The following is a 13498-nucleotide window of genomic DNA, read 5'->3' on the forward strand; positions in this document are numbered from 1 at the left end:
TTAAAAGGCAAATAGTGTTGTGACATTCATTCAAGCCATGGCGCCTCTGCCCCAACTGCTACAGAGGCGCTTCCTCTGCCAAAAAACCCACACCACCAACAAATGGAAGACCGTAAAACAAGTGACCAAGTCCAACTTCGCCGACACTCTCTCTGATCTCAAAATCCACATCGCCGAGTCCGACTTCATAGCCGTGTCCCTGCAGAGAACTGGCGCCGTGTCCGCCCCTTGGCACCGTGTCCTCCCCTTCGACACGCCCGACACCGCTTACTCCAAGTCCAGACACGCCGCCGACCGCTTCCAGCTCCTCCAGTTCGCCGTCTGCCCCTTCTCCATTACCTCCGCCTCCAAACTCAGAGCTCACCCGTCAGTACTATTACCACTTCTCTCTCTCTCTCTCTCTCTCTCTTGTTTTGCTTTTGCTTTAGCTTTTGCTCAATGTTCAACACTACATGCCTTATGTTTGTTACAAGTTAAAATTTATTTAGATTACATACTAAATACTAAATTGTAGTTCGAGTTAATTCAAGTAAAGTCGCATGTGATCGTACTATGAAAGTAGACTATCAAAATGTTATTTTCTTTCATAGCACTTAAGACCCACAAAGTGAAAATCTTAAAAACTAAAGCTTTTAACGAAATCAAACATGCCCATCAAGCCAAAATGCTCAAATTCATATCCAATTAAGCTATGTGAGTAAAATTAAACAAAAACTTATTAGTTTTCTTTTTAAAATAAGAAGTGTGTTGTTCTTTTGTTTCTTGACTTGTGCCCCCATAGTACATCTCCAATGTACTCGGTTTGGCAATCTTTTTATTATGAATAATATTCTTACGTTATTTATCAAAAAAAAATAAATAAATAAGAAGTGGGTTTGAATCTTGCCAACACTATAACTAATTGGTGTCTTGGTCCGATAATAAAAAGTAATCATCATGGAGAGGAGGCTATATGTTCAAATTTTATTTTATTTATGGGAAAAAAAAAATGCTAAATAGTAAGTACTAAACTGCCTTTTTTAAAAATAAAAAAAAGTTTTATTAGGAATAAGGAATCACCAAGTACACAAGATTTATGCAATATGTACATTGCAACTTAGCGCTATAAGTACACCGATCAATAAACTCTAACAAGTTGGAGAAAGAAAGACAACAACCAATCAAACAGAATTCTCAGAAAATGCAATTTCAGATTTAGAGTTGTCCTCTTGTACCCTTCTGAACTGCCTTCTTATACGCATGACTTGAGTAATGACAGTATTTTTCTTGGTTTTGGTGCAGATATAACTTTCATTTGTTCCCTAGGGATGAACTGAAAATAGGGATGCCATCTTATAGCTTTTCATGTCAAACGTCATATTTGACAACCATGGCTAAAGAAGGTTTTGATTTTAATGCCTGCATATATGATGGTAAGTATGCCTTATGATTAATCATTCCATTTCCTCACATTGATTTTGCTTGTGTGTAAAATAGCCATCTCTTTTGTGAAATTTTTGGACTAAAAGTTGAAACCTAAGGATATGGGAGAGCTACCAAAGGGTTAGTATTATTAGTTGGGATCACTCCTCATGAAGTTAAGGTCATTATTTCAATATTAGTATAATGGTTAAATGCATCATTTCTTTAATAGCTTAAACTTTTGGGATGAGTGGTAGTTTATCGTCGAATCAAAGCAAGTGGCCCCAAGTTTGAACCGTGTCTTCACTCTACCTGACATTTAAAAAGTTTAAAATCTCACATATTGGGCTGCACTTATTATGGGGAATTCTAGATATACATGTTAAGGGGAGTGTTAGAATAATGGTTAAAGTATCAATATCATCATTTCTTAGTATTTTAATCTTTTGAAACAAGAGATAGTTTATCAATAATTTCTTCTAATAATTTTATCTTCAACTGTGGAATTGTATAGTAAACAATAGTGGAGCAAGTGGGAGATGCTGACTTTCATTTTGTGATGGTCTTTGTTTTGTTAGCATATGCTTAAAGCTTTCCAGTGAGATCTGTAGAATATATTGATTCCTGAAAATCTCTACCTACCACCTTATTACTCTTAAACCATTGAGGAACCATCACAATGGCCTGTCTCAAGATTCATCCTCTTCCTGTCTGGTTGTGGTCAGATAATGAAATTCCACCAAAACGTTGTTTCCCATGGCTGCAATTTACAATTCCAACCAATTGTTGATTACTTCATTTTTTTTTTTCCATTTCACTAGGCCTTCTAATTGTAGGAACCAACTTTCTTGGGCCTCCCTTTACTGAGGATACTGTAATCCTAGACAAATTGTATGCTATTTATGTTTTAAATTACTGAGAGTTCTTTTTATTGTGACAGGCATATCATACTTATCTAGGGCACAAGAGTCCGCAGCTAGAGTTCGGATAGGGAATCCAACACCCATCCCTCATGTTGTGAAATCTTCTTCTAAACCTAGTGTTGCTGATGCAGTATTCATTGAGAGGATTAAGTCTCGTGTTAAGTATTGGAGAAATGCATGCAAAGACAGCAAAGACACAAGCTCAAAGCCGGATGGTAAGGATAATGCTGCTACTATTATCATATCTGTATGTAGTAACTCTTGATCAAATTTGTTCTTTGGGGTGTTTAATTTGCAGAGGCTCTAGTGAGATCCCTAAGAAAACTTGTCTTAGGGAGTGAAGAGCATGGATCAAGACCATGCATTAATATAGATGTTTGCAGCGAATGTCAAGTGCAGCTTGTGATAGAGGTAGATTGATCTAATAAAGTTTATATCCTTTTGTTGAGGTGATGCAGAGGTTCCTTTCCCTTGGTGTTGATATAATTAGAGTGGATTTTGATTTCCATTTTGTGCTGTGTATAAAATGTATTCAATTTCTCTGGGTTGGCCACAGATGTTGGAAGATTTCTCTGATGACCTTGTTCCTTTAATAATCCCTGGAAAGGGTGGAGCAACCCAAGAAGTTCGTGTCATTTTGACAAGTTCAAAAGAGGACAAGGTGTTATTTCAGGTAGCAAGTAACTATCAATTTTTTTCTTATTACATGCATGATCAAGGTCCTTATAAGATGTAATGGTGGCTTAAATTTACAGAAGGAGCTTCAAAATATTGAAGAGGAACAAAACAAAAAAGTTCGTGGATTTCGAGAGGTGATCGACTTGATTTCTGCTTCACAGAAACCTGTTGTCTCCCACAATTCCCTTAATGGTGTATCTCTGTATAAATATTTTCTGATAACTTTAGACTCTAGTACCCGCAACTAGCTCTCCTTAATTTTTCATCTAACGCTATTTTGTTGCTCTATGCAGATTTTACATTTATTCATTCAAAGTTCCTCGCCCCTTTACCTCCTAATTTTGATGAGTTTATGTGTACCTTGCGCTTGGTTTTCCCACATGTACTTGATATCCAGCAACTGATGAAGGAAATTGGCCCTTTGAGAAAAGTTACCAATATACCTACAGCTATTTCCTACTTAAAAGACCATTTCTTTGCACCCATCGATATGGAAATTCTGCATGAAGGTCAGTCACTCTTTCTTATTAATAGACATAAAATGCATACACATGCACACACCCATACACATGAACAAAACTACAAGTATGCTTACATTGTCAGTGCTCTCATAGATAATTTTTACTTGAGACTGAGTGTCAATGACCCAAATTCATGCCTCGTAAATATTTAAGAAAAGTTCCACACTAACACACTTATCACATTACATTACATTACTGGTTATAAAACACTTGACATACTTACCAAGAATAAAAAAAGGTTGGCATAGTGAAGGAAGAAATATAATCCACTTGAGTCACTTGACCTAATCTCCCTAAGGTAAAGTGTAATTCCCCTAAAAAATAAACATAAATTTACATGCCCAATTGAAATTATCTTTTGGTAAATTACTGGTCATAAGTCACTTGACCTTAATCTCATGCTCGTGAGATTGGCAGTAACCTGCCATGGTCATCAGAGCAGACCTAACTTTTGTTTACCATTTTTATGTTTATCAGATACTGTGAATGAAGGGAAGATTCATGGACATAATGTTCTAAGCATTTCTCATTTGTTTGCGAAGCTTTGTTCCATATTGAAAATTGCTCCCATCCAATCGGATAACAAAAATTTGGTTCCGGCTCTTGAAAAATATGCAAACATTTTAACTCCATGCTCCTTGAGCCCTCAAGAATCAACTGATGAGGACATCAGGGTTTGGACAAACAATACAAGAAAAGTGAATTGTGAGCATTTGGTTTTCTTGTGGGGATTTAAGCGTGGAATGACTGCTGGAATGCTGAAAAGCTTGCTCCAAGGGTCACATGATGTTTTCTCTAAAGAATTTGATGTTCGGTTAGTAGATAAGAGCTGTGCCATTGTTGTTTTCTGGAAACCTGGTTTGTCAGAAACTTTTCTGGATTTAATAAATAGCAAAGAGATCTGTGGATCTTTAGGCGAGATGGTCTCAGAAGGCCTAAGAGCAGCACGTTATGGAACTTACAAGAAAGTTTGTAGGTTAGGTATATTGGAGGCAGATTTGGCAAGGTCCTTGGATAAAGCTTTGGAAGAACCTGATTGCCTCTGGCAAGGTGATTCTGAAACAAATCCATTGGAAGTTTACTGGTATAGCGACTCTATTATTAACTTTGATGACCTTTGAGATGTGGCATTCCATTTCTTGAACTAGAAGTTGACATTGACAAAAGATTGATGCTTCTTTAACTTGCTGGCAAAGAACAAACAATTGTTCTTCTCAATTCTGAAATCAACTTTATTCACTATGTGGAAGTGAGGTCCTAGGTTTACAGGTTTCACACATTTTGAAATTACAAAAGTAAATGAAAGTGAAGGTTGTTGAATAGCAGGTTCATATGAGATCAGGTCACACCAAATGAAGCTATATCAGCCAAATTTTGTTGCTATTTTATATATTTCTCCATTATGTACTGAGGCATTTTTAATGTATTTTCTGCATTGCTGCCTGTTATATTTCCATGTCCTGATAATCTGATAATGTGTATGGGAGATTGCATACCCAGTATGGAATGTCTACCTGTTACATTCAATTCAAGAGCAAGGTTTTAAAGAAGAGAACTACTATTTATTTTCTCAATGCTGTGATTGGGAGAAATTTGGAAGGAAAAGAGAGAGTTTGAAGGGAAGTAAGAAGAAAAGTCAAATGTTCTGCCATTTACTTTCTTATTTTCTAGATATGTAGAGAAGTTAAAAGTTGTTGGTCTAGCTAGATTAAACCATGTGTTTGGACGAAGGAATTGTTATTTACAGAAATTGTCAAATGAAAGGATTTAAACTCTTTTCCAGTTAATCACAAATTTCATTGTGAACGTTTAATATAATAACATTTTTAAGTTTTCATTTTATTTCTTCTTTATATTTTTAGTTTTCTTGTTTCTAGAAAATCTCATAGTACAACTTTCACTACCATATCCATCTGTTGGCGTGGCAAAACTATGGACTTAGCCTTATATCCATCTGTTGGCGTGGCAAAACTATGGACTTAGCCTTTTTGTTAGTATCTATGGAGAGTTTTCTTCTTCCATCTTGGAGAGAGAGAGAGAGAGAGAGAGAGAGAAGGGGGGGGGGGGGGGAATATTTTCAGAGAGATTTTCAAATTTTATATAGAAGGAATTTGAAGGGTTTCTTTTGAAATAAAAAATAAGAGTAAGTAATTGCTTATGTACACGTATTACCTCAAAATAAGGAGAAACATAATTTTAGATTATGTATAAAAAAATAAGTTTATAGATTGAATAATAAACAACATTTACTTTGAATGAAATTTGACATGCATGTTTAGAATATAAGAACATGCAATCTAATGATTATATTTTCAAAATATCTAATCATATTAATTTTTTTGTGAGTTTGTGGGCAAACTTTGTTCAAATACAAATCCATGACATGTCTTTTTTTTTAAGGAAAAAAAGCTGTGTGCAGACTCAATTTCTTTGTCTCTCGAGTAAAAATAAAGTCATGTCTCTCTTGTGAGTTGCTACTCAAGTTCTTTCTTCCTAGAAGATATATAATCATGTGCTTCTTCTTCTTTTTTACCCAAATCATTAATTGTGTCAAACTTGATCTCCTCCATGTGTTGCAGCAAATGCACATTTCTCAACATTAGTAAAGTCACCTATCTTTGTGTCGACACAACTTTGCAGTAAAAACCAAGAACTAGGATTGCCCTTGTTTTTGTTGTGAAAATTTAATTTTGCTCATGTGATGCCCAGTTTATGCCGGATTGGAAGTAATGCATATGTTATGTGGGCTAGGAGTCTCATATCAATTGTTGACTAAATCGAACTGGGCTATAAATGTGATTAAAAAAGAAGCCCCAATTGTGTTATGTGAGCTCGTGCTAGTCTCACGTGTGCGAGCCCCACACTATAATTCTAGCCTTTAGGGGTGTGTAGAAAATCCACCGACTTGTCAAATTTGACCCGACCCAACCCGACCCGTCGGATTGGGTCGGTTTTTAAGGCAGGTTGGGTTGGGTTGGGTTACAAATTTTTTTTTTTTTTATAACGGGTCCGGTTGGGTTTGGGTCATAAAATTACAAACCCGCCAAACCCGACTTGACCCACCCATATTTCATATATATTTAAAATATATTATATATTTAATAATTTTTTAAAAAAAATCAACTGTAGGGCACTTATATATATATTATATATTTAATAATTAAAAAAAAAAAACCAGCTGTAGAGCAGCATTTCCTCGGTTCCTCCTACTAATACTAATTTAATAATATATATATATATATATATGTATATAATATTATATAATTAATAAATTTTTTTAAACGTACCATTTAAACGTAAAGTGATCTTTAGTAATGATTTAAAAAAATTTATATAAGTGAACACATGGGAAGAAAGTACCATTTAAACGTAAAGTGATCTTTAGTAATGATTCTGTTTCATTGTTGGAGTGATTGATTCTATTTCCTTGATATTCTCTTTACGTGTTTTGGCCTTATACACGAGTTGTGTTAATTTCCTATATTTTATTTGAGAGCCACCTTTCCTTTGATCCGCATGATAGGGTCACCACCTTGTACTTGAGAATGTGATCTTTAGTTCATTACCTTACTATTCTGGATATACATATATATAGTTGTCCATGTTGATTCTGAATCTACATTACCAAAGCTTTAGTAAAAGTTTCTTTGAGTTTAAAATCACAATGCTTCATTAGTATAATTTAGTGAAATAACATTTACCTGTACGTTTCTGCTCAATTTCTTTACTATCATTTTCTCATGTTCTTTATTTTAGCAATGGACAAAGGCTTTCACAGTTGTGAGCTTTAAAATTGATGCTTTTACACCCTTCATATAAGAAGGGTAATTGAGCCTGATGAAGCCTGATGGTGATTTTATGACAAGTTGCTACCACATTCATTTAGTGGACCTAAACTAGAAGTATGTATCAAATGTAAATATAGCAGTCCTGCTTTATCTCTTCAAATCTCTCTTCAGAAATATATGGGTCTGCAATATATATTGTTGGTTCTTGGAATAATGCTTGTCTAACTTCCAATGTCCACCCTCACCCCAATTTACTTCCTTTATTATCCTTTGGGAAAATCCATATATATCATCACTAACCATCAATCCATTTTCTGTATTTTCAGGAAGCAGCTGCCAATTTGTAGGGTTCAGCTCTGAAGTCGATGAGTCCACCATTAATCATATATGGACGCAGGCAGGGGAGTTTTTTCCAAAATTTCGAGATTTGCCCCTTTCATGTTTCAGTAAGGGCAGAAAAGTGAGAATAGGGTTATGACCTTACAGTGAGTCCCAAATATTCCTCAAATCATTGTCAAACAGAAAATGTATTTAAAATATTTGAGTTTTGAGGGTTTGAAATGACATAACATATTACTGTCCAGTGTTTGATGGGAAGCCAATAATTGGCTCAGTGCCTGGCTTGCCAAATGTGTTCCTTGCAACTGGGCATGAAGGAGAAGGACTTTCATTGGTAATTTTCACTCTCTCTCTCTCTCTGGGTGGTTAACTTTTAATCTTGTGTTAAAAGTTATATTATTGCTGTTTCCATTATGTGAGAAAGTAAGATAAGAACCATTCATTATTTGGTCCAATTTGCAGGCTCTGGGGACTGCTGAAATGGTTGCTGATATGGTCTTGGGAAATCCTGGGACAACTGATCATGCACCCTTTGCTGTTCATGGCCGATGTTGTTGACAAAATGTGTGCCAATCAGAAAAAAAAAATTGGAACATTTTTTCATCTGGTTCATTTCATGGGTAAATCAGCATGTTTTTCTGGGGCAGTTGTATGGTACTCCATCACAGAAGCATAATAAATATTGATGTCCTGTGTGCAAGTCATATATGCCAGTGGTTGATGCTCAATTTCCATTTTTTCTGTGCTTCTATCAGTCATCATGTTTCCGTTTAACATGCTTGTTTCTTGTTTTTGTATTCTAGCTTTAGTTATTATCTTGAACAAAATGTCCTGAACATATCAAATACTTTTTTATTTAACTCAATGATAGTGCTGGTTTCTAGTGATTTTAGGAATGCTGTTAAATCAAGACTGCGCGGCTAACCAACTGGTTAAATGAAAACTTCTGTAGCATTTACAGGATGATGTATTAGTCAAGTAAATTGTAAACTAATTATGGATTAGCTTTACAAAGCAAGTTCATGCTATTAAGGTAAGCTACTTATTAAAATAAATAAGAAAGGATCATTGCAAGGTAATGCTTGTTGAATTGATATGGTATAATGTCTGAAAACATGTCAAATAGATATGCTGTTGGGGATCCTGGGTTTATAGGCTTCACCCATTGTGAACTTACAAAAGAATAAAAGTAGAGGTTGTTGAATAACAGGTTCATATGAGATTAGGTCACACTAAATGAAGCTATGTCAGCCAATTTTTGTTGCTATTTTATATAAAATTCTTCATGTGGCCTTTCTAATTTATTTCCTGCCCTGCTGCCTGTTCTTATGTTTCCATGTCACGATAATGTGTCACGGTATATGAGACGTAATATGTAATTATACGATATGGAATGTCTACCTGTTTCATTCAATTCAAGTGCAAGGTAATAAAGAAAATAACTACTATTCATTTCCTCAATTCTGTGATTGGGATAGGTTTTAAATGAAATGAACTTCAGGGCAAGTGAGAAGAAAAGTCCTCCAACTATTCAACCTCTCTAGTACCACTTTCTTCAGTCTCCAAATATGTAGAGAAGGTAGAGTTGACGATCGAGCTAGATTAATTGTGTGCTTAGATGAAAGAATTTTATTTACATGGAAGTTCACAAGGGATTTAAACTCTTTATCCAACAATCACAATTTTCATTTTTTTGGATAAAATGATGGAATTGTAAATTCACATTTGATTTTAAAATGTGGCTAATTTTCAACTTAAGTTGCTTTTGGTATTGGCTGAAAAAGCTATATTTTTTTATTATTTAGCTTATTTTTGTTACTATTCAGCTTATTTTTGCTACTATTTATGGGTCTCATTACACTTTTTGATACTATTCATGGATTTCTACTATACTATTTCAACTAGTTTTTAACTTTATCTATAGTACTTTTAGCCAAAAGTTTTCAGTTTCAGTTAAATAAGCTATTTTCAAACGATCAATATGGTGGAGTTTGGATACGGATTATTTAGTGCATGTTTGCGTCTGCGTTTAAAAACAATGGGTCCCATGCACTGTTCATGGGACCCAACAAACTACTTTTTTCAACAAAAACAACTTTAAAATTGGGTCCTACAGCACTATTTACATATTTAAAAATTAATTTGTTGCAGTATTTTCAGTTTTCAGCAATAAATGGTATCCAAACAGACCCTATATATATAGTCTGATTCTATTTATCAAAAAAGTTTTCCTGTTTCTAGAAAAGGAGAAATTATTGGGACCTCTTGGAGGACCTCCAAGAGGTCCCAACACCCAATAAAAAAATGTCACGTGGTCATTTTTTAAAACTCAGCTCCATGTCATCACTTCCCATTAACTTAACTATTGTTAGCAAAACCAAACTAAAGTTAAAACTCAACTCCACTTACCCACAGCCGGAAACCCAAAATCAATTAGCCAAAATCAAACTGTGTGAACCCAAAATCAATTAGCCACTTTTAACCCAATTTCTGAAACCCAAGAAAGATTAGGTTTAAAATACCTAATACTACATTTGAAACAAACTACTTACCATTATATAGTAAAATGATTTGTAAAATTATATCAGAATTTTATCTATTTAAATTCTAAATAGAATTTCTCTTCCTGGGAATCTTTTCTTCAAAATTTTATTTTATTTTATTTATTTATTTTATTTTTTTACTGCTAGTAACTCTAATTTTTGTTTTAAGATCTCTATTCGTTCCTCTAGTTGCTTTTTCAAATCTATGATCATATCTAGTGTAGCTTATAGAGACATTATTCAAGTTCTTTAATTTCTACTAGTGAGAATCTGTCTTCTAGTTTGTAATCTTGGATTCTTCCTTCATACTTTTGTTGTTTAACTAGGAAACCTATCAATCCTTGAAAGTTTTCTATAATCTTAGATCTGTTTTTAGACTGGTCAAATCTGTTAACTATAGTTGTCTTAAAGTTCTTAAGACTTATTTCTAAAGCATGTGAATCTGAGTTCTCTTCTTTTATTATATCTTCTATTGTTTCCAGTTTTAGATCTATATAGTTTAGGGCTATCTGAGGTTTCTTTTATCTTGTTAACTACCTCTTTAAGTTCTAAAATCTAATGTTCTACAGACGAGATTTCTTTAGATATAGCCTCCATGATCTATATAGTGTATGCCGGGACACATATGGTTAGAAGAAGAGGCAGAAGAAGCAGCAGCAGCAGGGAGATAGGATCTTTGTTGTTGTTGCCGCCGGTGATGGTTTCTGAGGACATTTCCCGGTTCCACTACACGAATCCGACGGGCCACCCATTTGGGCTCCGCATCTCCGACATAATCACAGAGTGTATCGGCTGGGTTTGCCCAATATCTTCTCTAGAGAGATATTGGGAAAATAGAGTTAGAGGGAGAGAGGATGAAAGAGGCAGATAGGGTTAAGCATTTGAGAAAAATTTTGAATATGTTTAGTTGATTTTGGGTTAAATCTAGCTGTGGGTAAGTGGAGCTAACAAAGTGTTTGAGAAAAGTTTTAACCTTGGTTTGGTTTTGCTAACAATAATTAAGCTAATGGGAAATGATGATGTGGAGCTGAATTTAAAAAAATAGCCACATGGCATTTTCTTATTGGGTGTTGGGACTTGGGAGGACCACATCAGAGGTCCTCCAGGTGGTCCCAATAATTTCTCCTAGAAAAGGCTGTGTTTGCAACTCGATTTCTCTGTCTCTCAAGTAAATATAAAGTCATGTATTTTTTACCCAAATAATTAATTGTGTCAAACTTGACTTCGTCCCTGGGTTCCTGCAAATGCCCATTTTCTCAATGTTGCCAAAACTTTGCAGTTGGAACTGGGAACGACCTTGCTATGTTGTCGAATGCGTATTACCCCATATTATGTGGATTGAATTAAACAAGTGTGGTGTGTGAACTTGTGTTGAATCCCACATCAATTGTTTATTACATCGAATTGGCCTATATAAGTTATCACAAAAAGTCTCAATTGCAACTTAATTAATTTTTTTTTATGGATAGTATAGTGTAGATATGATTAATGCTTTTCTTGGGTCATACCAGATTAACCTCAAATTTTATATGTAGATTAATTTTTTACTTGTTCTCAACTTGTTTAAGTATTTTTCTATAAATTTTGAAAATCTAATTGTCGGATTGCATATTTTTATTATATCCTCCATACTTGCAAGTTTTCAAGAATATTAAAAATCAATAGTTATATCATCAATCAAATGTTTAAATTTCAAGTTTCTATAGTATACAATTATGCATAAAAAATAAGTTTATTGGTTGAATAGTAAATAACATTTTATTTGAATGAAATTTTACATATGTATTAACAACATAAAGAAAATGCAATTTAACGATTAAATTTTCAAAATTCACATCCAATAAAAAAATAAAGGAGGAATGTGAAGGGTTTCCCTCCAAATTAGTTGGTAGAGAAACCTTGTCATTTCCAATTTTGTCCTTGACTTTGATAGCTTTTCTGAGCTTTCAAGTCTTGAAATTTCATAAACAAGGTACCATTAGAAATTTTACGAAATTATATATCCAACAATACCAAGTTTGCCTCAATCAGGGGTCTGGATCAAAAGTTATGGCCTCAGGAATGGGTGCCTTATAACATTTCAAACTTACGTTTTGTCATGATACAAGTTGGTGCATGTGTTTCAAGAGCTTTCTCAAGCTTGATATTGAGTGAGCGAGACATTGTTGGAAAGCTTGCAACACCGACATTTTGCTTGAGCTTTTGATTCAATTGAAATAGCTTTTGTTTCAAGAGGTTTACAAGTGTAGCTATGTGCCGATTCACACATGTTTTGAGGTTTCATTGTCCTCGATAATTTATGTTCATTTTTGCTTGGAATTTGGTTGCCCGTGACCCCTCAAAATAAAACCATTCACATGAGCTTTCCAAAAAATTATAGATCAAAACAATTCCAAGATCGTTTGACCAAAGTCAAACCTAAGTCAAACTTTCCCAAACTCAAAAAAAAAAAAAAAATGGTTGTGAGTTTGTGAAATTTTTAATGTTTTCGCTATACCTCGTTTGATTTACATCTAATCTTTATTATTGAACAGTCATTTAAACTGAAATTTAGTTGTGACGGTCCAAGATTTGCTTTGATCAAGCACTTAGGTTTTTTTGGTTAAAATTATGAAAAAATTGACTAATTTGGTTAACTTTTGTCAAATCAAGGTGTTTGGCAAGGCTTATGCTCCTTGTTTGCTTTTCAATCCAAATTAAGGTTTTTATGTTTAAGCAAAAAAATACTTTCAAGCAACAACACCCCCACCCCTCCCCCGGTGACAATCTCGATTGATGCATTTAATCCAATTAATATTAGGTTGGTGGCTTATTATTAGGAAATCTTTCTTAATTTTTAGCTATCATGCATGTTAATAAATAACAATCATCCTGATAATTCCAAAATTGGTAGTTATACATTCCCTTAACTTCTTGTATTGCTTGAGCTAGGGTTGACATGAATACTAAAGTGCACTAAATGTGCTTAGCCGAATTTGGTATAAAAAGTTTAGACTTTTTATTAAGTTTTATGTCAAAGTCAAGTTAAGCTAGAGCTTATTGGCAAACAAGATTACATGTTTAAGCTTTGATTAATTTTCTTGTCAAGTTCAAGCTTATTCATGAGTTACTTGATTAAATTGTTCTTTTCCTAAATATAGTAAAATCATGACAAACTTGCAAAAAAAAAAAAAATCATGACAAACCCTTCACTATTCCATTAATTTCTATCACGAATAGACTATTTATATTATCAATAAATAATAATTTGATATCATATGGATCTCTTTACACATTGAGTTTATATAAGTATATGGGTAAATTGC

The 13498-nt window shown here is 34.1% G+C and overlaps 1 protein-coding gene and 1 pseudogene across 1 annotated transcript; both read left to right on the plus strand.

Annotated features, from left to right (window-relative positions):
- Positions 1–5: 5 nt before the first annotated feature.
- On the plus strand, positions 6–5365 carry LOC126698879 (poly(A)-specific ribonuclease PARN-like). The gene is made up of 8 exons (XM_050396379.1): positions 6–366; positions 1282–1412; positions 2342–2539; positions 2623–2735; positions 2881–2997; positions 3080–3194; positions 3296–3511; positions 4001–5365. The coding sequence occupies exons 1-8, from the start codon at positions 38–40 to the stop codon at positions 4642–4644; spliced, it is 1863 nt and encodes a 620-aa protein (XP_050252336.1). The 5' UTR covers positions 6–37; the 3' UTR covers positions 4645–5365.
- A 2123-nt stretch (positions 5366–7488) lies between these two features.
- LOC126701151 (uncharacterized) lies at positions 7489–8535 on the plus strand (annotated as a pseudogene).
- Positions 8536–13498: the final 4963 nt, after the last annotated feature.

Source organism: Quercus robur, chromosome 9 (genome assembly GCF_932294415.1).
Source record: "Quercus robur chromosome 9, dhQueRobu3.1, whole genome shotgun sequence".
NCBI classification, from domain to species: Eukaryota; Viridiplantae; Streptophyta; class Magnoliopsida; order Fagales; family Fagaceae; genus Quercus; species Quercus robur.

Bases quoted from the DNA above. Each gene is read 5' to 3' on its own strand.
- LOC126698879 (XM_050396379.1), top strand. From the start codon at position 38: ATGGCGCCTCTGCCCCAACTGCTACAGAGGCGCTTCCTCTGCCAAAAA. The intron at 367-1,281 runs GTCAGTACTATT...GTTTTGGTGCAG, and splicing joins TCCAAACTCAGAGCTCACCC to ATATAACTTTCATTTGTTCC. The intron at 3,195-3,295 runs GTGTATCTCTGT...TGCTCTATGCAG, and splicing joins CTCCCACAATTCCCTTAATG to ATTTTACATTTATTCATTCA.